The sequence below is a fragment of the Oryctolagus cuniculus genome, chromosome 1 (assembly GCF_051225735.1).
Source record: "Oryctolagus cuniculus isolate XC-2025 breed Fujian yellow rabbit chromosome 1, ASM5122573v1, whole genome shotgun sequence".
Taxonomy (NCBI): Eukaryota; Metazoa; Chordata; class Mammalia; order Lagomorpha; family Leporidae; genus Oryctolagus; species Oryctolagus cuniculus.
In genome coordinates, this window is record NC_142867.1 from 14,394,862 (window position 1) to 14,409,275 (window position 14,414).

At 47.5% G+C, this 14,414-nt stretch overlaps 2 protein-coding genes across 11 annotated transcripts in view; one reads left to right on the forward strand and one right to left on the reverse strand.

The window, feature by feature from the left end:
- CTNND1 (catenin delta 1) overlaps nucleotides 1-4,978 on the reverse strand; it is a 68,715-nt gene extending 63,737 nt beyond the window's left edge. For 4 of the 10 annotated variants that reach the window (XM_089308852.1, XM_089308845.1, XM_089308737.1 and 1 more), the window contains exon 1: nucleotides 4,842-4,969. Coding sequence is in view for 1 of the 10 variants with exons in the window: in XM_089308823.1 (XP_089164949.1) it covers nucleotides 4,842-4,862 (21 nt within the window). In the remaining 9 variants the exon portion in view is untranslated. Of the gene's footprint in view, nucleotides 1-4,841 lie in introns of all 10 variants that reach the window. The other 6 variants (XM_089308738.1, XM_089308750.1, XM_089308730.1 and 3 more) reach the window with 3 other exon arrangements.
- Nucleotides 4,979-5,124: 146 nt separating this feature from the next.
- Nucleotides 5,125-14,409, forward strand: BTBD18 (BTB domain containing 18). The gene is made up of 4 exons (XM_051854160.3): nucleotides 5,125-5,510; nucleotides 5,664-5,738; nucleotides 6,617-6,784; nucleotides 11,886-14,409. The coding sequence occupies exons 3-4, from the start codon at nucleotides 6,661-6,663 to the stop codon at nucleotides 13,895-13,897; spliced, it is 2,136 nt and encodes a 711-aa protein (XP_051710120.1). The 5' UTR covers nucleotides 5,125-5,510; nucleotides 5,664-5,738; nucleotides 6,617-6,660; the 3' UTR covers nucleotides 13,898-14,409.
- Nucleotides 14,410-14,414: the final 5 nt, after the last annotated feature.

Consider the following 14,414-nt stretch of genomic DNA (forward strand, 5'->3'; position numbering starts at 1 on the left):
TTCTTTTTTCTATTCTCCCATAGCAAATCTGAAAGCTACAGATGATTGCCAAAGGAAAACAATCAGCATAAGAGAGTGTTATTGATACATTGATTACTAGATCAGAGCCATTTTAGAACGTGCCATGGTTTTCTAGGGATAAATCAGTCTTGTTTTTTTTGCATCACTGCTCACAACTTCCAAGTATTTTGCCTTCCTTTTTGCTTTTGTGTGTGTTTGTGTGTATTTCTGTCTCTGCTACCAGAAGATAAACTTCATGTGTCCATGTCAATTTTTTTTTTTTTTTTAAGATTTGAAGGACAGTTACAGAGAGAGGTCTTCCATCTGCTGGTTCACGCCTCAAATGGCTGCAACAACTGGAGTCTCATCCGGGTCTCCCACATGGGTGCAGGGGCCTAAGCACCATCCTCCTTATCAGCAGGGAGCTGGATCAGAAGTGGAGCAGCTGAACTTGAACTGGCGCCCACCGCCCACATGGGAGACCTGCACTGCAGGCCGGCACTTTAACCTGCTGCAACACGGTGCTGCCCCTGACCTAGTCTTCTCTGTTACATTTACCACAGCTGAATGAACGAATGAAGTATCTTTGCTTACTAATTTATGCAATCCCGGGACAAGTAATGAATTTGTGGATAACATTCGAAATATAATTACAAATAAATCAAGAAAGGAACTCAGTGGTGGAAAATGCTAACATTTAACTAAAATTGCTACCTCCAAAGAAAGCATCACAGGCATTAATACTAACTCAGAAAAAAACCCTTTACACTTAGTGTAATAAAGAGAATAAAAAGAATTAGTTCCATTTAGGTTTATTTTGAACACCTACTGATAACCAGGTACTCTACTAGACATCAAGGATAACAAGATAGACAAGTTTCCTGTTTTCACAGAATTTACATTCTAGGAGGAGAGAAAAGATTAATAAAGATAAATGTAGACCAGGCACTGTGTAGAGATTTAAAAGAAATCGATGGGGGCTGGCGCTGTGGCTTAGCTTGTGAAGCTGCCGCCTGCAGTGCCAGCATCCCATATGGACACTGGTTTAAGTCCCAGCTGCTCCACTTCTGATCCAGCTGTCTGCTATGGCTTGGGAAAGCAGTAGAAGATGGCCCAAGTCCTTGGGCCCCTTCTGGCTCCTGGCTTCAGATCGGCCCAGCTCGGGCCAGCCGTTATGGCCATTTGGGGAGTGAACTAGTGAACGGAAGACCTGTCTCTCTGTCTCTCTCTGCCTCTGCCTGTCTGTAATTCTGCCTTTCAAATAAATAAATAAATCTCTTTAAAAAAATAAAACAGACTGATGAGAATGACTTACAGCTTGCTCTTGATTGTATATTAAGGACAACCTCTTGGAAGAAGTGAGGTTTAGGCCGGCGCCATGGCTCATTTGGCTAATCCTCCGCCTGCGGCACCGGCACCCCGGGTTCTAGTACCGGTTGGGGTGCCGGTTCTGTCCCAGTTGCTCCTCCTCCAGGCCAGCTCTCTGATGTGGCCTGGGAGTGCAGTGGAGGATGGCCCAAGTGCTTGGGTCCCTGCACCCACATGGGAGACCGGGAGGAAGCACCTGGCTCCTAACTTCGGATCGGCGCATTGTGCCAGCTATGGCAGCCATCTGGGGGATGAACCAACGGAAAAGGAAGACCTTTCTCTCTCTCTCTCTCTCTCACTCTGCCTGTCAAAAAATAAAATAAAATAAAAGCTTGTCTTTGAACACGGCGACATACAGCATGAAAAAAAAAAAAGAAGTGAGGTTTAAGTTGAATTCGTAGTGGTAAGAAGCAAACCACAAGACAGGAGCAGCAGTTACTGCTCATGCCAAAGCTCCAAGGTGTGGGGCTGGAAATGAGGATGGAGGGATAGGTGAGAATCAGAATATGAAAGTTTGTGTAAGGAGTTTGGATTTTTACTGCTAAATAGAGTAAAGCCTTTGGAGGCTTTAAACAGAATGACATGATCTAAATCACATTTTGAAAAGATCTACTAAATGGATTTATGCAACAAATGGATTAAAGAAGGTGCAAAATTAGTTTGAATACTAATGCACTGATCAGGTTGTAGTGATGGTGATATGGGTTAGCACAGCAATAAAAATATGTCAATAAATTGAAGAGATATTTTATACATACAGGCTTGGTTTTGTTTCTTTCATTGTTTTGTTCTGATACATGGGACATAACATTCATAGCTCAGTTTTGTTTTTTTGTTTTTTGGTTTTTTTTTGTTTTGTTTTGTTTTGTTTTTTTTTGACAGGAAGAGTTAGACAGTGAGAGAGAGACAGACAGAGAGAAAGGTCTTCCTTCCATTGGTTCACCCCCCAGATGGCCGCCACAGCCGGAGCGCTGCACTGATCCGCAGCCAGGAGCCAGGTGCTTCTCCTGGTCTCCCATGCGGGTGCAGGGCCCAAGCACTTGGGCCATCCTCCACTGCCCTCCCTGGCCACAGCAGAGAGCTGGCCTGGAAGAGGAGCAACCGGGACAGAATCCGGCGCCCCAACCGGGACTAGAACCTGGTGTGCCGGCGCCACAGGCAGAGGATTAGCCTAGTGAGCCGCAGCGCTGGCCCACAGCTCAGTTTTACAACCCTCAAAGTTTAACTTCCCTACCCACAACCATAACCCTACACACAAACACACAGAAACAAGATACCATAAAATGGTGAAGCAATTAGGGAAGAGCTATGCCAGGTAAAAAACGGGTTTTAAAAAGAAATATTAAAAATTATTATATACAGTAGGATGCCATGCTGCGATGACTCCAGTTCTAAAATAGACTAAAAATTTAAATGCCAAGAAGAAATGGAAAAATTTCAACTCCAACAGAACACTGGTTATCCATGAAAATAAAAACAAAAGATTTTTACTCTTTTCTACCCTCTGGTGGCTACACCCTGCCATAGAGAATTTTTCATGTTTGAAACCTTGGATAGGTTAGCCATGTATCAGTCCTCTCAGAAACTCTACGAACACAGATTCAACTAAAATGGTATTGGACTGAAAAAAAAAAAAAGAGTTCTGTCTACTGGAAAATTAATGTAGCCCTGATGGCAGTATATTAACATAAAGATATAGTAATATTTCTCATCTATACTAGTATAGTATACTAGCGTTATGCTAGTACTCAACCTGCTCAATCAAGTCTTCACTCTACAGTAACAGATGCCACACACCATTGTTTGCCTTGCTCACTTGTGTGTGTGTGCACGCATGTGTGTGCTGCTGACAACTGAAATCTGTCCTCCTCCTGCTAAGTTTTATATCCTTTCACAAACACTGCTTCCTCTTCAAAATACAATGGCAACTGAAAATGTTTTGTGTTCCCTGTTTCTTTTTCCATCTTAAAGATCACAGGATTCAAAGTAAGGAAAATATTGCCTGACTTGGAAGCACACTTCCTGAACCATTTCAGTTCATTATCTCAAATCCTTTCTATACTATATATATAGTATAGAAAGTATATATATATATATACATATATATATATATATATGGGATGAGCATTGGGTGAAGCGATCAGGATGGCATTCACAATGCCTGCATTGCACTCAGTAGCACCTTGCTGTAAGTCCTGGCTCTGCTCCCAATTCTAGCTCTGCTTTCCCAGGCCATAGCAGAGAGCTGGATCAGAAGTGGAGCAGCCGGGGCCGGCCATGGCTCACTTGGTTAATCCTCCGCCTGCGGCGCCGCCATCCTATATGGGCACTGGGTTCTAGACCCGGTGGCTCCTCTTCCAGTCCAGCTTTCTGCTATGGCCCGGGAGGGCAGTGGAGGATGGCCCAAGTGCTTGGGCCCTGCACCCGCATGGGAGACCAGGAAGAAGCACTTGGCTCTTGGCTTCAGATCGGCACAGCGCCGGCCATAGCAGCCATTTGGGAGGTGAACCAACGGAAGGAAGACCTTTCTCTCTGTCTCTCTCTCTCTCACTGTCTATCTGTCAAATAGATAGATAGATAGATAGATAGATAGATAGATAGATAGATAGAAGTGGAGTAGCCGAGACCCAAACCAGCACCTATATGGGATGCCTGCACTGCAGGCGGCAGCTTAACCCGCTACGCCACAGCGCCAGCCCCTCAAGTCCTTTTTGAAAAGGTGTTAGGTATCAATAAAGACATATTGAGCACATGATACTACTCACCCCCACATTTTGTCCTTTCTTAGGCAAATTCCTTTCTACCACCTGCAGCTGGCAACAGCGAACGCTGCTTGGCTTTAATTAACCGCACTTTGTTACCAAAACCTTGGATCCAGCCCTTTTCTCCCAGAGCTGGACATTAACTGACAACTACCGAGGGAGAGTAAAACACACAGGCCAAATTACTGACCAGATTTGTACTGTGAGTTGGCATTCCCTATATAAATGATAAATTTGGATCATTTAACTTTTAGTATCATCTCTGAAAAAAGGTGTTTCCAGTCAAGAACCGAAGTACATAAAAGGTCTCAGGACGGTCACAGCAGACCCCTCCAGGGAGAAGTTTCTACAATTCTCTCGGGTTATGGGTTTGAGATTCAGGATTGGAGCGGGATTCTGGGGAAAAAAACCAAATTCAGAAACTTGCCCAATAACCTTGTTCCAGAACATTTCTAGTGTTCAGACATGTCTAGATTAAAGTATCAGCACTAACGGGTCAGTCAGCAGCTCATTCTGAGGCTTCTTCCTCCACGAAGCCCGGCAAGCTCTCAGCACGGCTAAAACCATTTGCAGCCTCTTCAAGGGGAAGACGGAGGCATCTTTCAATTGCCTCGGAACCCACCCTAAAGGGGTATCCCGACCCCCTCTTTGGTGTGCCTTCATCCAGGACCAAAGATGAACGCGGTTTCAGTAAAGGGCCCTTCCCCCTACCTCTTGCAGCAGCCCAGCCATCTTCCCTCAGCCAAGTCCCTCGAGACTTAGTCTCCCGCCCAAAGCTTTCCTCCTCCTCTGATTGGTTCTCCGCGGGGCCTTCGGCCAATGGGGATGACGTACTCAGGAAGGCGTAGGCCCGAGGGCTCGGGGAGGAGGAAGGACCTTCGGCCCCGCGTCGCGCCGTGCGCGAGGGCGGCGGCGCGTGGTGTGCGGTGTGGGTCGCGTGGCCTCGGGCCCTCGCTGTCACCACTGCCCAGTGCATGTGGGCACGGAGAGCTCCAGGGGGGTGACTGCAAAGCCTCTGCGGCCACAGGTGGCCGTGAGGGACAGCGCTGAGTTCGGCCCTCCGGGATTGCCCAGGCTCCATTCCCAGAAACCATTGCGCCGAGAGGTCTCTTTTCAAAGGAGTTGGGCCCGGGGCACCCGGAGCGTTCGGGACACCCAGCTCTGCAGGGCCTTCCCTGAAGCCGTGCTTTCTCCGCCAGCCCCGATTTCTGTGGTTCTGGCCGGGGAAGAGACCCACCCGGGGCCGTGGGCCCACCTGCGCTGCTTGGCGCACTCTGTCGGTGCGAAGCTGGCCATAGGGAGGAGGCAAGGCAGGCTGGACAGAGGACCTAAGCACAGAAAGTGCACAGAGCAGCAGATCCTACAGCAAGGCTATCCCAGGTTGGGTCTGGGGGCTGGGCCAGGCGGCTGGTGTTTGGGAAGCTTCCCCAGGGCCCTTGCGCGGCAGCCACCCTTCACCCATGTCTCTTGCTGGAATTGGCATTGAGCCTGCCCTCTCTGAATTGACCTTTCAATTCTTTTCTTTCCTGATAGTTTTGACGTGAACTATCCAGACCCTCAGTGCCACCTGACAAAAACTGCATGCCAGGAAAGGAACACAGCCGTGCAGTGAGTGTGGGGATTTCAGTGCAAAGGAAAATTGGAAATGTCGTGGGCCCGACGTTAGAATATCGTTTGTTTGGTGAGGGGCAGGCTGCTTAGCTCTCCTTACTCTGTTGTCAGCCGGGTAATTAACTAGACAGGCAAAATGAAAAGCCAAACTCGTGGCCAGGTCCCAGGGTCAGTCAGGCTTAACTTTGGTCTAGGACATTGACCCGAGGGTGGCAGTATCCTCCTTTCTGAGCGAACTTCCTGCGGAGTTCAGGGGCGTCTCTGCTTTGTCGTGCACCCTCTGCTGGCTAGTGTTGGCAGTGCGTGCTCAGAGAAAAGGCACATAGGGTTCCTAGAGATGACTTGATACCTCGTGGTTTTTAAAAAGTGTTCAGTGAGGATTTTACCCACGGAACTGAGACTTTATGCTCTGAGAAACCAGCAGTGTCGTTTCAGTCTCTGTGATAATGTGGATGAGGAAGATTGAGGGCAATAATAGTTGCCTTTTGGGAGAGGACAGTTCTTTTGTGCCAGGCACACACAATGTTAAATGGTTTTACCTGCACGGACTCATTTAAATTTTAAAACAGCCCTACAAGGTAAGTTTTGTTATTTCCATTTCATTGGTAGGAAAACTAAGACTCGGATGCTGAGTCCCTCGAATGAGATTATACAACTACGCAAGTAACTAACAGTGTCAGGAGTCAAACCCAAGTCTATCTCTGAGCTCTTGCATGTAACCACTATGATGATACACTTTCCTGAGATCCCGCTGGCACAGCTTCTGGGCTGCTGCTCCTGAGTTCTCTCTCTTACTTTAAAAAAGGTCCCTGCCATTTTAAAGACAAAAAAACAATTAGGCATAATGCTTCTGAAGTGTATAATCTTACCTACAGGAATCTGATCCGTGAGAACCTAGGTTTATTAAGAAGCTACCGACATGTGCTCTCCTGCCAGTTCCAAAATCCTTTACAGGAACCCTCGGTTCCTCCGGTTAGCCTTTCTGCAGCTTCATCACCAGCAGCAGAGTGGTGTGTTTTGTGATGTCCTTCTGCAGGCAGAAGGTAAGAAACTTGTGGGGACTGAACTGAAAACTCACCATAAAATAAGATAAAATGGGAGGTATGTGGTGGGTGTTTAGCCTAGTGGTTAAGATTCCTGTTAAGGGGCTGGCTTTTGGCACAGCACCTAAGTTGCCATTTGGGATACTTGCATCCCCTATCAGTGTCTAGGTTCATGTCCTAGCTACTCCACAGCCAAACCAGCTTCCGGATAATGCGCTGCACGTGAGACAGCAGATCGTGGCTCAAGTACTCAGGTTCCTGCCACCCATGTGGGATACCTGGATTGTGTCCCTTGCTTCTGGCTGTGTCCTGGCCCAGCCCTGGCAGTTGGGGGGCATTTGGGCTGTGAACCAGAGAAGGAAGATTCTCTCTCTCTCTCTCTCTCCCTTTCAAATAAAATGGAATAATAATAATAATTATAAAAACACCAGTTAAGATGCTCATGTCCTACACCGGAGTATCTGGATTTGATACCAGGCTCTGGCTCCTGACTCCACCTTCCTATTAATGCATTCCCTGATAGACAGCAGTGATGGCTCAGGTAATTGGGTTGCTGCTGCCCATGTGAGAGACCAGGACTGAGGTACCAACTTCCAGTTTTGGCTCTGGCCCAAACTAACAACAGTTGGGATCTATATACACATACAATGTACATACATATATGCCTCTGTCAAAATTAAGATTTTGTTGACACTGATATGGAATGCAAGATTTTATTTATTTAAGAGGCAGAGTTATAGACAGGGAGAGACAGAGAGATCTTCCATCCGCTGGTTCACTCCCCAAATTGCCAAAACAGCTGGAGCTGGGCTGATCTAAAGCAAGGAGCCAGGAGCTTCTTCTGGGTCTCCCACATGGATGCAAGGGCCCAATTACTTGGGCCATCTTCCACTGCTTTCCCAGGCCGTTAGCAGGGAGCCAAATTGGAAGTGGAGCATACAGGACTCAAACCAGCACCCATATGGGATACCAGACCATAGGTGGATGCCTAACCTACTACACCATTGCATTGGCCCCTCCTTTTTTTTTTTTTTAAAGATTTATTTTATTTATTTGAAAGGCAGAGTTAGAGAAGGAGAAACAGAAAGAGGTCTTCCAACCTGTGGTTCACTCCCCAAGTGGCTACAATGGCCAGGGCCGGGCTAGGCTGAAGTAGCAACCAGGAGCTTCTTCCAGATCTCCCACGCAGGTGCAGGGACCCAAGCACTTTGGCCATATTCTGCTGTGTTCCCAGGCACAATAGCAGGGAGCTAGTTCAGAAGTGGAGCAGCCGGGACTGGCGCCCATAAGGGATGCCAGCACTGCAGGCAGCATCTTTACCTGCCACGCCACAGCGCCAGCCCCCAAATAAATATTTTTTAAGAGAATAAGGTAAAATGAGTTTAGGACCAGGTAATAAAAAATGAAAACAGAAATATGTGAAAATCACCTTTGGAGCAATATAAACTATTTGATGAGTAGCTGTTTATCTCTAAGACAGTTATTGTTTTCAAGAATGAAGGGTTTTTAAAAATTTTTATGTATTTTCATTTTATTTGAAAAGCATGGATACAGATCTTCCGTCTGCTGATTTACTCCCAAAATGCCCACAACAGCCAGGGATGGGCCAGGACAAAGCCTGAAGCCCAGAACTCAATTCTGGTCTCCCATGTGGTTGGCAGGGACCCAGGTACTTAAGCCATCATCTTCTGCATCCCAGGATGTGCATTCGTAGGAAGCTAGATCATAAGCAGAGGAGCCAGGACTTACACCTGGCACTTGTGGGATGTAGGCGTCCCAAGAAGCAACTTAACCGTTGTGTCGAACACCTGTCCCAAGAGTGACGTTTTAACTATGCTTTTCTCCTCTTGAACAGTGAAGCTAACTTTAAAGTTTTATAAGCATAGAAATTTTATAATAGGTAACAGGATACTTGTGAACATTAAGATTTAACACATGTTAAGTATTTATAGCAGAGCTTTGGGCATACTAACCACAGTATAAGTGTTAAATGATGCTATAACATATTGGCATTTCCTTGCGAAGCTCTTGCTTAATTTTGATGTTGGCTGTTGTTGGAACTGAAAACAAATAGTTTATTTTCCACCTCTTCGTTTCACACTCAAACTATTAAATCAGCACGAAGAAGATCTTGGTATAAATAAAAGACCCAAGATTAAGTATCAGGGGTAGGTTTATTTTTGTATTTTTAAAAAATGTTTATCTGTTTGAAAGGCAGAATGACACAGCTCTTCCATCTGCTGGTTCACTCCCTAAATGCCCATAGGTGGGGCCCAACCAGATCAAAGCAAGGGTCCTAGAACTTCATCCGGATTTCCCAGGCGGGTAGCAGGGGCTCTAGTGCTTGGGCCATCACATGCTGTCTCCTGGGCACGTTAGCAGGAAGCTGGATTGGAAGCAGAGTACCCAGGACTCAGACCCAGCACTCTTACATGGGATGCAGGTATTCCAAGCAACAGCTTAGCCTGATCCACCACAAAGCTAACCTGATAGGCCAGTTTATGTACTAGCCTTGTTATTTAGTAACTAAGTACTATGAGCAAGGTACCTGCATATCTCTAGGGCTGTTTTTTCATTTATAAAATAGGATGGTGACAACTAGCAATGTGTAGCAGTCTACAGTTTACAGAGTACATATAATAGTGTTTCATTTGATTCTAACAGCCTCCTGAGATAAGTTTTATTACATGGTTCCAACTCTATAGATATCTGAATTGTGGCCTACAGTTAAGTGACTTACCTGTTGTGATTTTCTTAATAAGTAGGTGGAGCTGAGATTCATTTATTAATTCAAAATAAGCAAAGCAGTGTCCACTGATTGTTTTATGCTAAACATTGTGCTGCTCGGGCATATCGTATTTACTAAAAAGTCACTCCTCTTAAGAATATCATGTAGCTATTGTGCATTTAGGTAACTGTGTAGTGTATTAAAACTTGGGGGGTGGGCAGGCATTTGTCACAGTGGTTAGGATACCTGCATCCCATATCAGAGGATGTGGGTTTGAGTTCTGGTTCCACTTTGAATTCCAGCTTCCTGGTGATGTGTACCTAGGCAGTAGGTGATGATCCAGGTAGCTGGGTCCCTGCCACCCATGTAGGGGACCCAGACTGAGTTCTCAGCCCTGGCTGTTGTGGACATTTGGGGAATGGATCAGCAGATCTCTGTCTGTGCTGCCTCTCTCTGACTTACAAATAGAAATTTTAAATATATATATATAGTTTAAAATTAATGTGAAAGCACAAAAGAATCACATCCTTCACAGACTTGAGGAGGCTAGGGAACAGGGCTAGGTAACTTTTCTGGGCAGAAATAACCCCTTTAGGTAAAAGCTAAAGGACAGAGGAGGAACAAATAGGGAAGTTTTTGCAGGCAGTGAAAACAGCATTTACAGAGGTTCCCATATGGGACCAGGGTTTGCAAATTGTTCATTATTGGCTAGAACACAGACTGTAAGAGGTGTGTTGACCAGAGATGGCTAAAGAAATTAGCAACCATGTTCTAGCTGAAGTATCATGCCAAGAAAGTACATCTTGTCTTCAGCGCATGGGGAAACATACTGAACAGTGTTAAGCAGGAAGTTTGATCAGATAACCTGCTTTAGAAACAACACTCAGGGGATGGCTCTGTGGTTAAGCCACCACTTAGGACACCAGCATCCCATACCAGAGTGCTAGTTCAAGTCTGCGCTACTCCACTTCCAATTCAGCTCCCTGCTAATGTGCCTGGGAAGGAAGAAAATAATGGCTCCAAGTTCTTGTGCCCCTGCCATCCACATGGGAAACCTGGATCTGGCTGAGTTTTGGGCTCCTGGCTATTGCAGGCATTTGAGAAGTGCATCAGAGAATGGATGAGATTATATATGTATCCCTCTGCCTTTCAGGTAGATAAAAAAAAAAAAAAACTGGCCTTTTTTTCATTGGTATTTCATTAGGTAGGGTGGATAAAGTAGAAAGAAGAATGAAATGACTGCTAGTTTTCAGGCTTGGGCAACTGGGTGGATTTGATACCTTATTTTGATGTACAGAATAGGAGGTTTTGGGGTTGGAGAATGATGAGTTCATTTTTTGTAAAAGTTGTAGTGGAGGTGCTTGCCAGGTAGACATGAAGGCTATTGCGCATCTATCTCTGGGAAGACATCTAGACACAGATACGGATCTCAGGAGTCATCCGCAGGCCTTTAGTAATTGAAGCCATGACAGAACGAACAAGGTAGCCCAGGAAGTGCAAATAAAATGAGAAGGTGGTCCAGAACAGACCACTGTGTGGTATGCAGTGGCCAGGACCCAAGAGAAAACTGAGTCTACCTCCAAAGCTCATGCTCTGTTAGATCACAGGTTCTACTTAAAATGTTCTGAACTCTTGTGTCAGTAAAGGAAATTCATTCAGCAAGTCTTTGAGCCTCTGCTTGTGTCAAGGAATATACTGAGTGAACAAGACAGACATGGTACCTATCCACATGAAACTTAGTCTAGTGAGGGAGGTAGAGTTACAGTACAGGTGGATAAATGCTGACAGCTAAGTACCACTGAGTGCCTAGGAGTACCTAACCGATACCTGTCATGGGACGGACGAGGGCTTTCTGAAGGAAGTGACGTTATAAAGATTTTTAGAGGATAGGGGCCGGCGCTGTGGCTCACTTGGTTAATCCTCCACCTGTGGCGCTGGCATCCCATATGGGCACTGGGTTCTAGTCCCAGTAGCTCCTCTTCCAGTCCAGCTCTCTGCTGTGGCCTGGGAGGGCAGTGGAGGATGGCCCAAGTGCTTGGGCCCTGCACCCGCATGGGAGCCAAGAGGAGGCTCCTGGCTTCGGATCAGCATAGTTCCAGTAGCAGCCATTTGGGGGGTGAACCAACGGAAGGAAGACCTTTCTCTTTGTCTCTCTCTGTGTAACTCTGTCAAATAAATTACAATAAATAAATAAATAAAAAAGATTTTACAGGATAAAGAAACTTAGGGCAGGAAGAACAAGTTTCTCGTTTCACCGCCATAGAGGGGAAAAATAAGAGAAGCAGCAGTAGCAGACACTGGAGTAGTAATGAATGTGCTTTACCCCATGAATATGCCAGTCCACATAACCAAGGTGCTTGGGCTTCCCTGCAGGTGAGGCAGTCCCAGCGCACTGCTGCATCCTGTCGGCCTGCAGCCCCTTCTTCACAGAGCGCCTGGAGCGGGAGAGGCCAGCTCAGGGTCGGAAGGTGGTGCTGGAGCTGGGTGGCCTGAAGATCAAGACCCTTAGGAAGCTGGTGGACTTCCTGTACACCTCGGAAATGGAAGTATCCCGAGAAGAGGCCCAGGATGTCCTTGCTGCTGCCCGCCAGCTCCGTGTGTCTGAGCTAGAATCTCTTCAGCTGGAGGCTGGGAAGTTGGTCAAGGCTCCACAGGGGCGAAGACTGAACCGACAGTGCTTACAGCCACCAAGTGCCGCGCCAGTCTCTGCCAGAGTGGTGGTGCCCAGCCGCCGCCCCCGAATTCCACTGCCCGTTAGCCAGACTCCTTGTCCTCTTGGAGCGGTGAGATTCAAGTCCTCGGGAAGGGAGGAGGAGTCCCAGGAGAAGAGCAACCGGCAGAATGTAGAAAACTTGTCAGCCACTCTTCTGCTCAAGAAGAAGGCCAGAGCCTGCCCAGTTCCACAAGAAAAAAGCTCTTCTCCATCAAGCCACAGTCAGGGGCCTGAGGACAAGAACAACCCTGTCCTTGGCCCTCCCGTACTCTCCCCACCCAGCTTGTACCCCTCTGTGGATGAGCAACTACTGCCTAGAAAAATCAGGCTGAGTCGCTCAAAGCCATCTCCTGATGTCTGTGCATCAAAACCTTCCAATGTGGTGAGTGGACCCAGCTCAGTGCCCACAGCCCCTGGCCGGCGTCTCTGGCGACAGAAGAGTCTAAGTAAAGAAGCAGCAGGGGACAAGCAGAAGCCGGGGAGGGCTAGTCCCTTACAGAGCACCGCAAGCCCATCTGGTCTTGGGAAGATGGGCGGGAACAAGAAGCGGAGCCCTGAACTCAGGGCACCTAACTCCAGTTCTGCGGAGGAGGGGCAGGTCGGGAGGGTGAAACTTCGGAAGATTGTCAATGGCACTTGCTGGGAGGTGGTGCAAGAGCCTCCCCTCAAAAACTCTCAAGATAACCCCCAGATCCCAGAACCTGGAGGCGGCTTGGAAGAGCCTCCAGGGACTCAGCCGTCCTCAGTTAATGAGCAGGAAACATCATCTGCTAGAATAGAAATGTGTCAGGACTCTCCGGTGTGTTCTAGGCTACAAGACATTCTGCTCTCTGCCAGCCACTCCCCAGACCACCCAGTGGTGAAGTCCGAGTTTGGGTCCAGTCCAGAGCTTTCAGGGAAGGAGCCAGCTCTGTTGGACATTGACTGCAGAGAGCCCTATGCATTTGACTCAGCCCTGCTGGAGCAGCCCTGCGAAGCTGAGGAGTACCGAATCACAAGTGCTGCCGCCACCAGCGAGCTGGAGGAGATCCTAGACTTCATGCTGTGTGGCTCGGACATGGAACCACCCATGGGATCCCTGGCAAGTCCCGGGGCTGAAGGCTGCAGAACCCCGAGTTACCACCTCACAGAAACAGGGAAGAGCTGGATTGAAGGGGAAGAATGGTGCTTGCCAGACATGGAACTGTGGCCCACAGAGCTGGACAAGGAAGCTGTTAACGAGGACAAACAGCCAATCGAACCCCTCAGCCCTCTTGTCATGCCCTCTGAGATAAGTGCAGGACAGGTACTTTCAGGAGGCCCTTGGACCCCAGATCTTGAAGTGAACAGTTCCCAGCCACTGAGTGGTCAGGGAGACAAACTTCTCCAGATGGACTCTCTTGACCCTCCCAGGAAATCTTTTGGCAACCTCTCACCTCCCTGCTCAGACTGGGTGGAAACTGGGCTGCAAGTACCTTTGACAATGGATGAGGTGTCATACCCTGCTCCAGAGACAGGCAAGGAAGGATCTGGTAACTCTGAGCTTCCAGGCTCACTTTCCGCCAGCCCTGAAGAGGAAGAGATTGACGTGGTGGACTGGACAGCAGAGGGGAGGCTGGTGCCCAATAGCATTCCCTCTGTATGGCCTGATCCTTCCTCAGAGTCAGAGACAGAGGTAGATATACTCACGTAGTGGAGCGGGGAGGGTAGGGTAGGGGCCCTGGGAGGGTGGGAGGTGCTGGCTCACAAAAGGCCTATTTGTGGAGTAGCCAGCACGCGCCCTCTCCTCTGAGCACAGGAGTGAGCTCCTGGTCCCCTCCTCCCCTCCCCAGGCTTTGGGAGCCAAGCATGTCAGGTACCATGGGTAGAAAATTATGAACTGGAACTATTTTATTTCTTTGTAATCTGTTTTGCAGTTAGTAACAAATAAAACAATAAACTGTGTGGTCCCCAGCTCGAGTGGGTCACAGGTTACCAGCCTAGGCCATAAGCATCTAGTCACTGCTAATTCAGGAAGATAACACCTCCTATGGTGAGATTCAGTGTAAGAAAAAACATTCCAAAAGGTGTTAAGCAGAACACTGAGTGGGCAGGAGTGATGGGACACTGTAGGCCAAGAAAACGCACTTCCGTCACTTCTGAGTGAGCTCACGTATACAGCTGCTTTCAGACAAGTTATTTACTCTTCTTTTTTAGCTTTTACAAGTATT

Bases quoted from the DNA above. Each gene is read 5' to 3' on its own strand.
- BTBD18 (XM_051854160.3), top strand. From the start codon at position 6,661: ATGTGCTCTCCTGCCAGTTCCAAAATCCTTTACAGGAACCCTCGGTTC. The intron at 6,785-11,885 runs GTAAGAAACTTG...GCTTCCCTGCAG, and splicing joins TGTCCTTCTGCAGGCAGAAG to GTGAGGCAGTCCCAGCGCAC.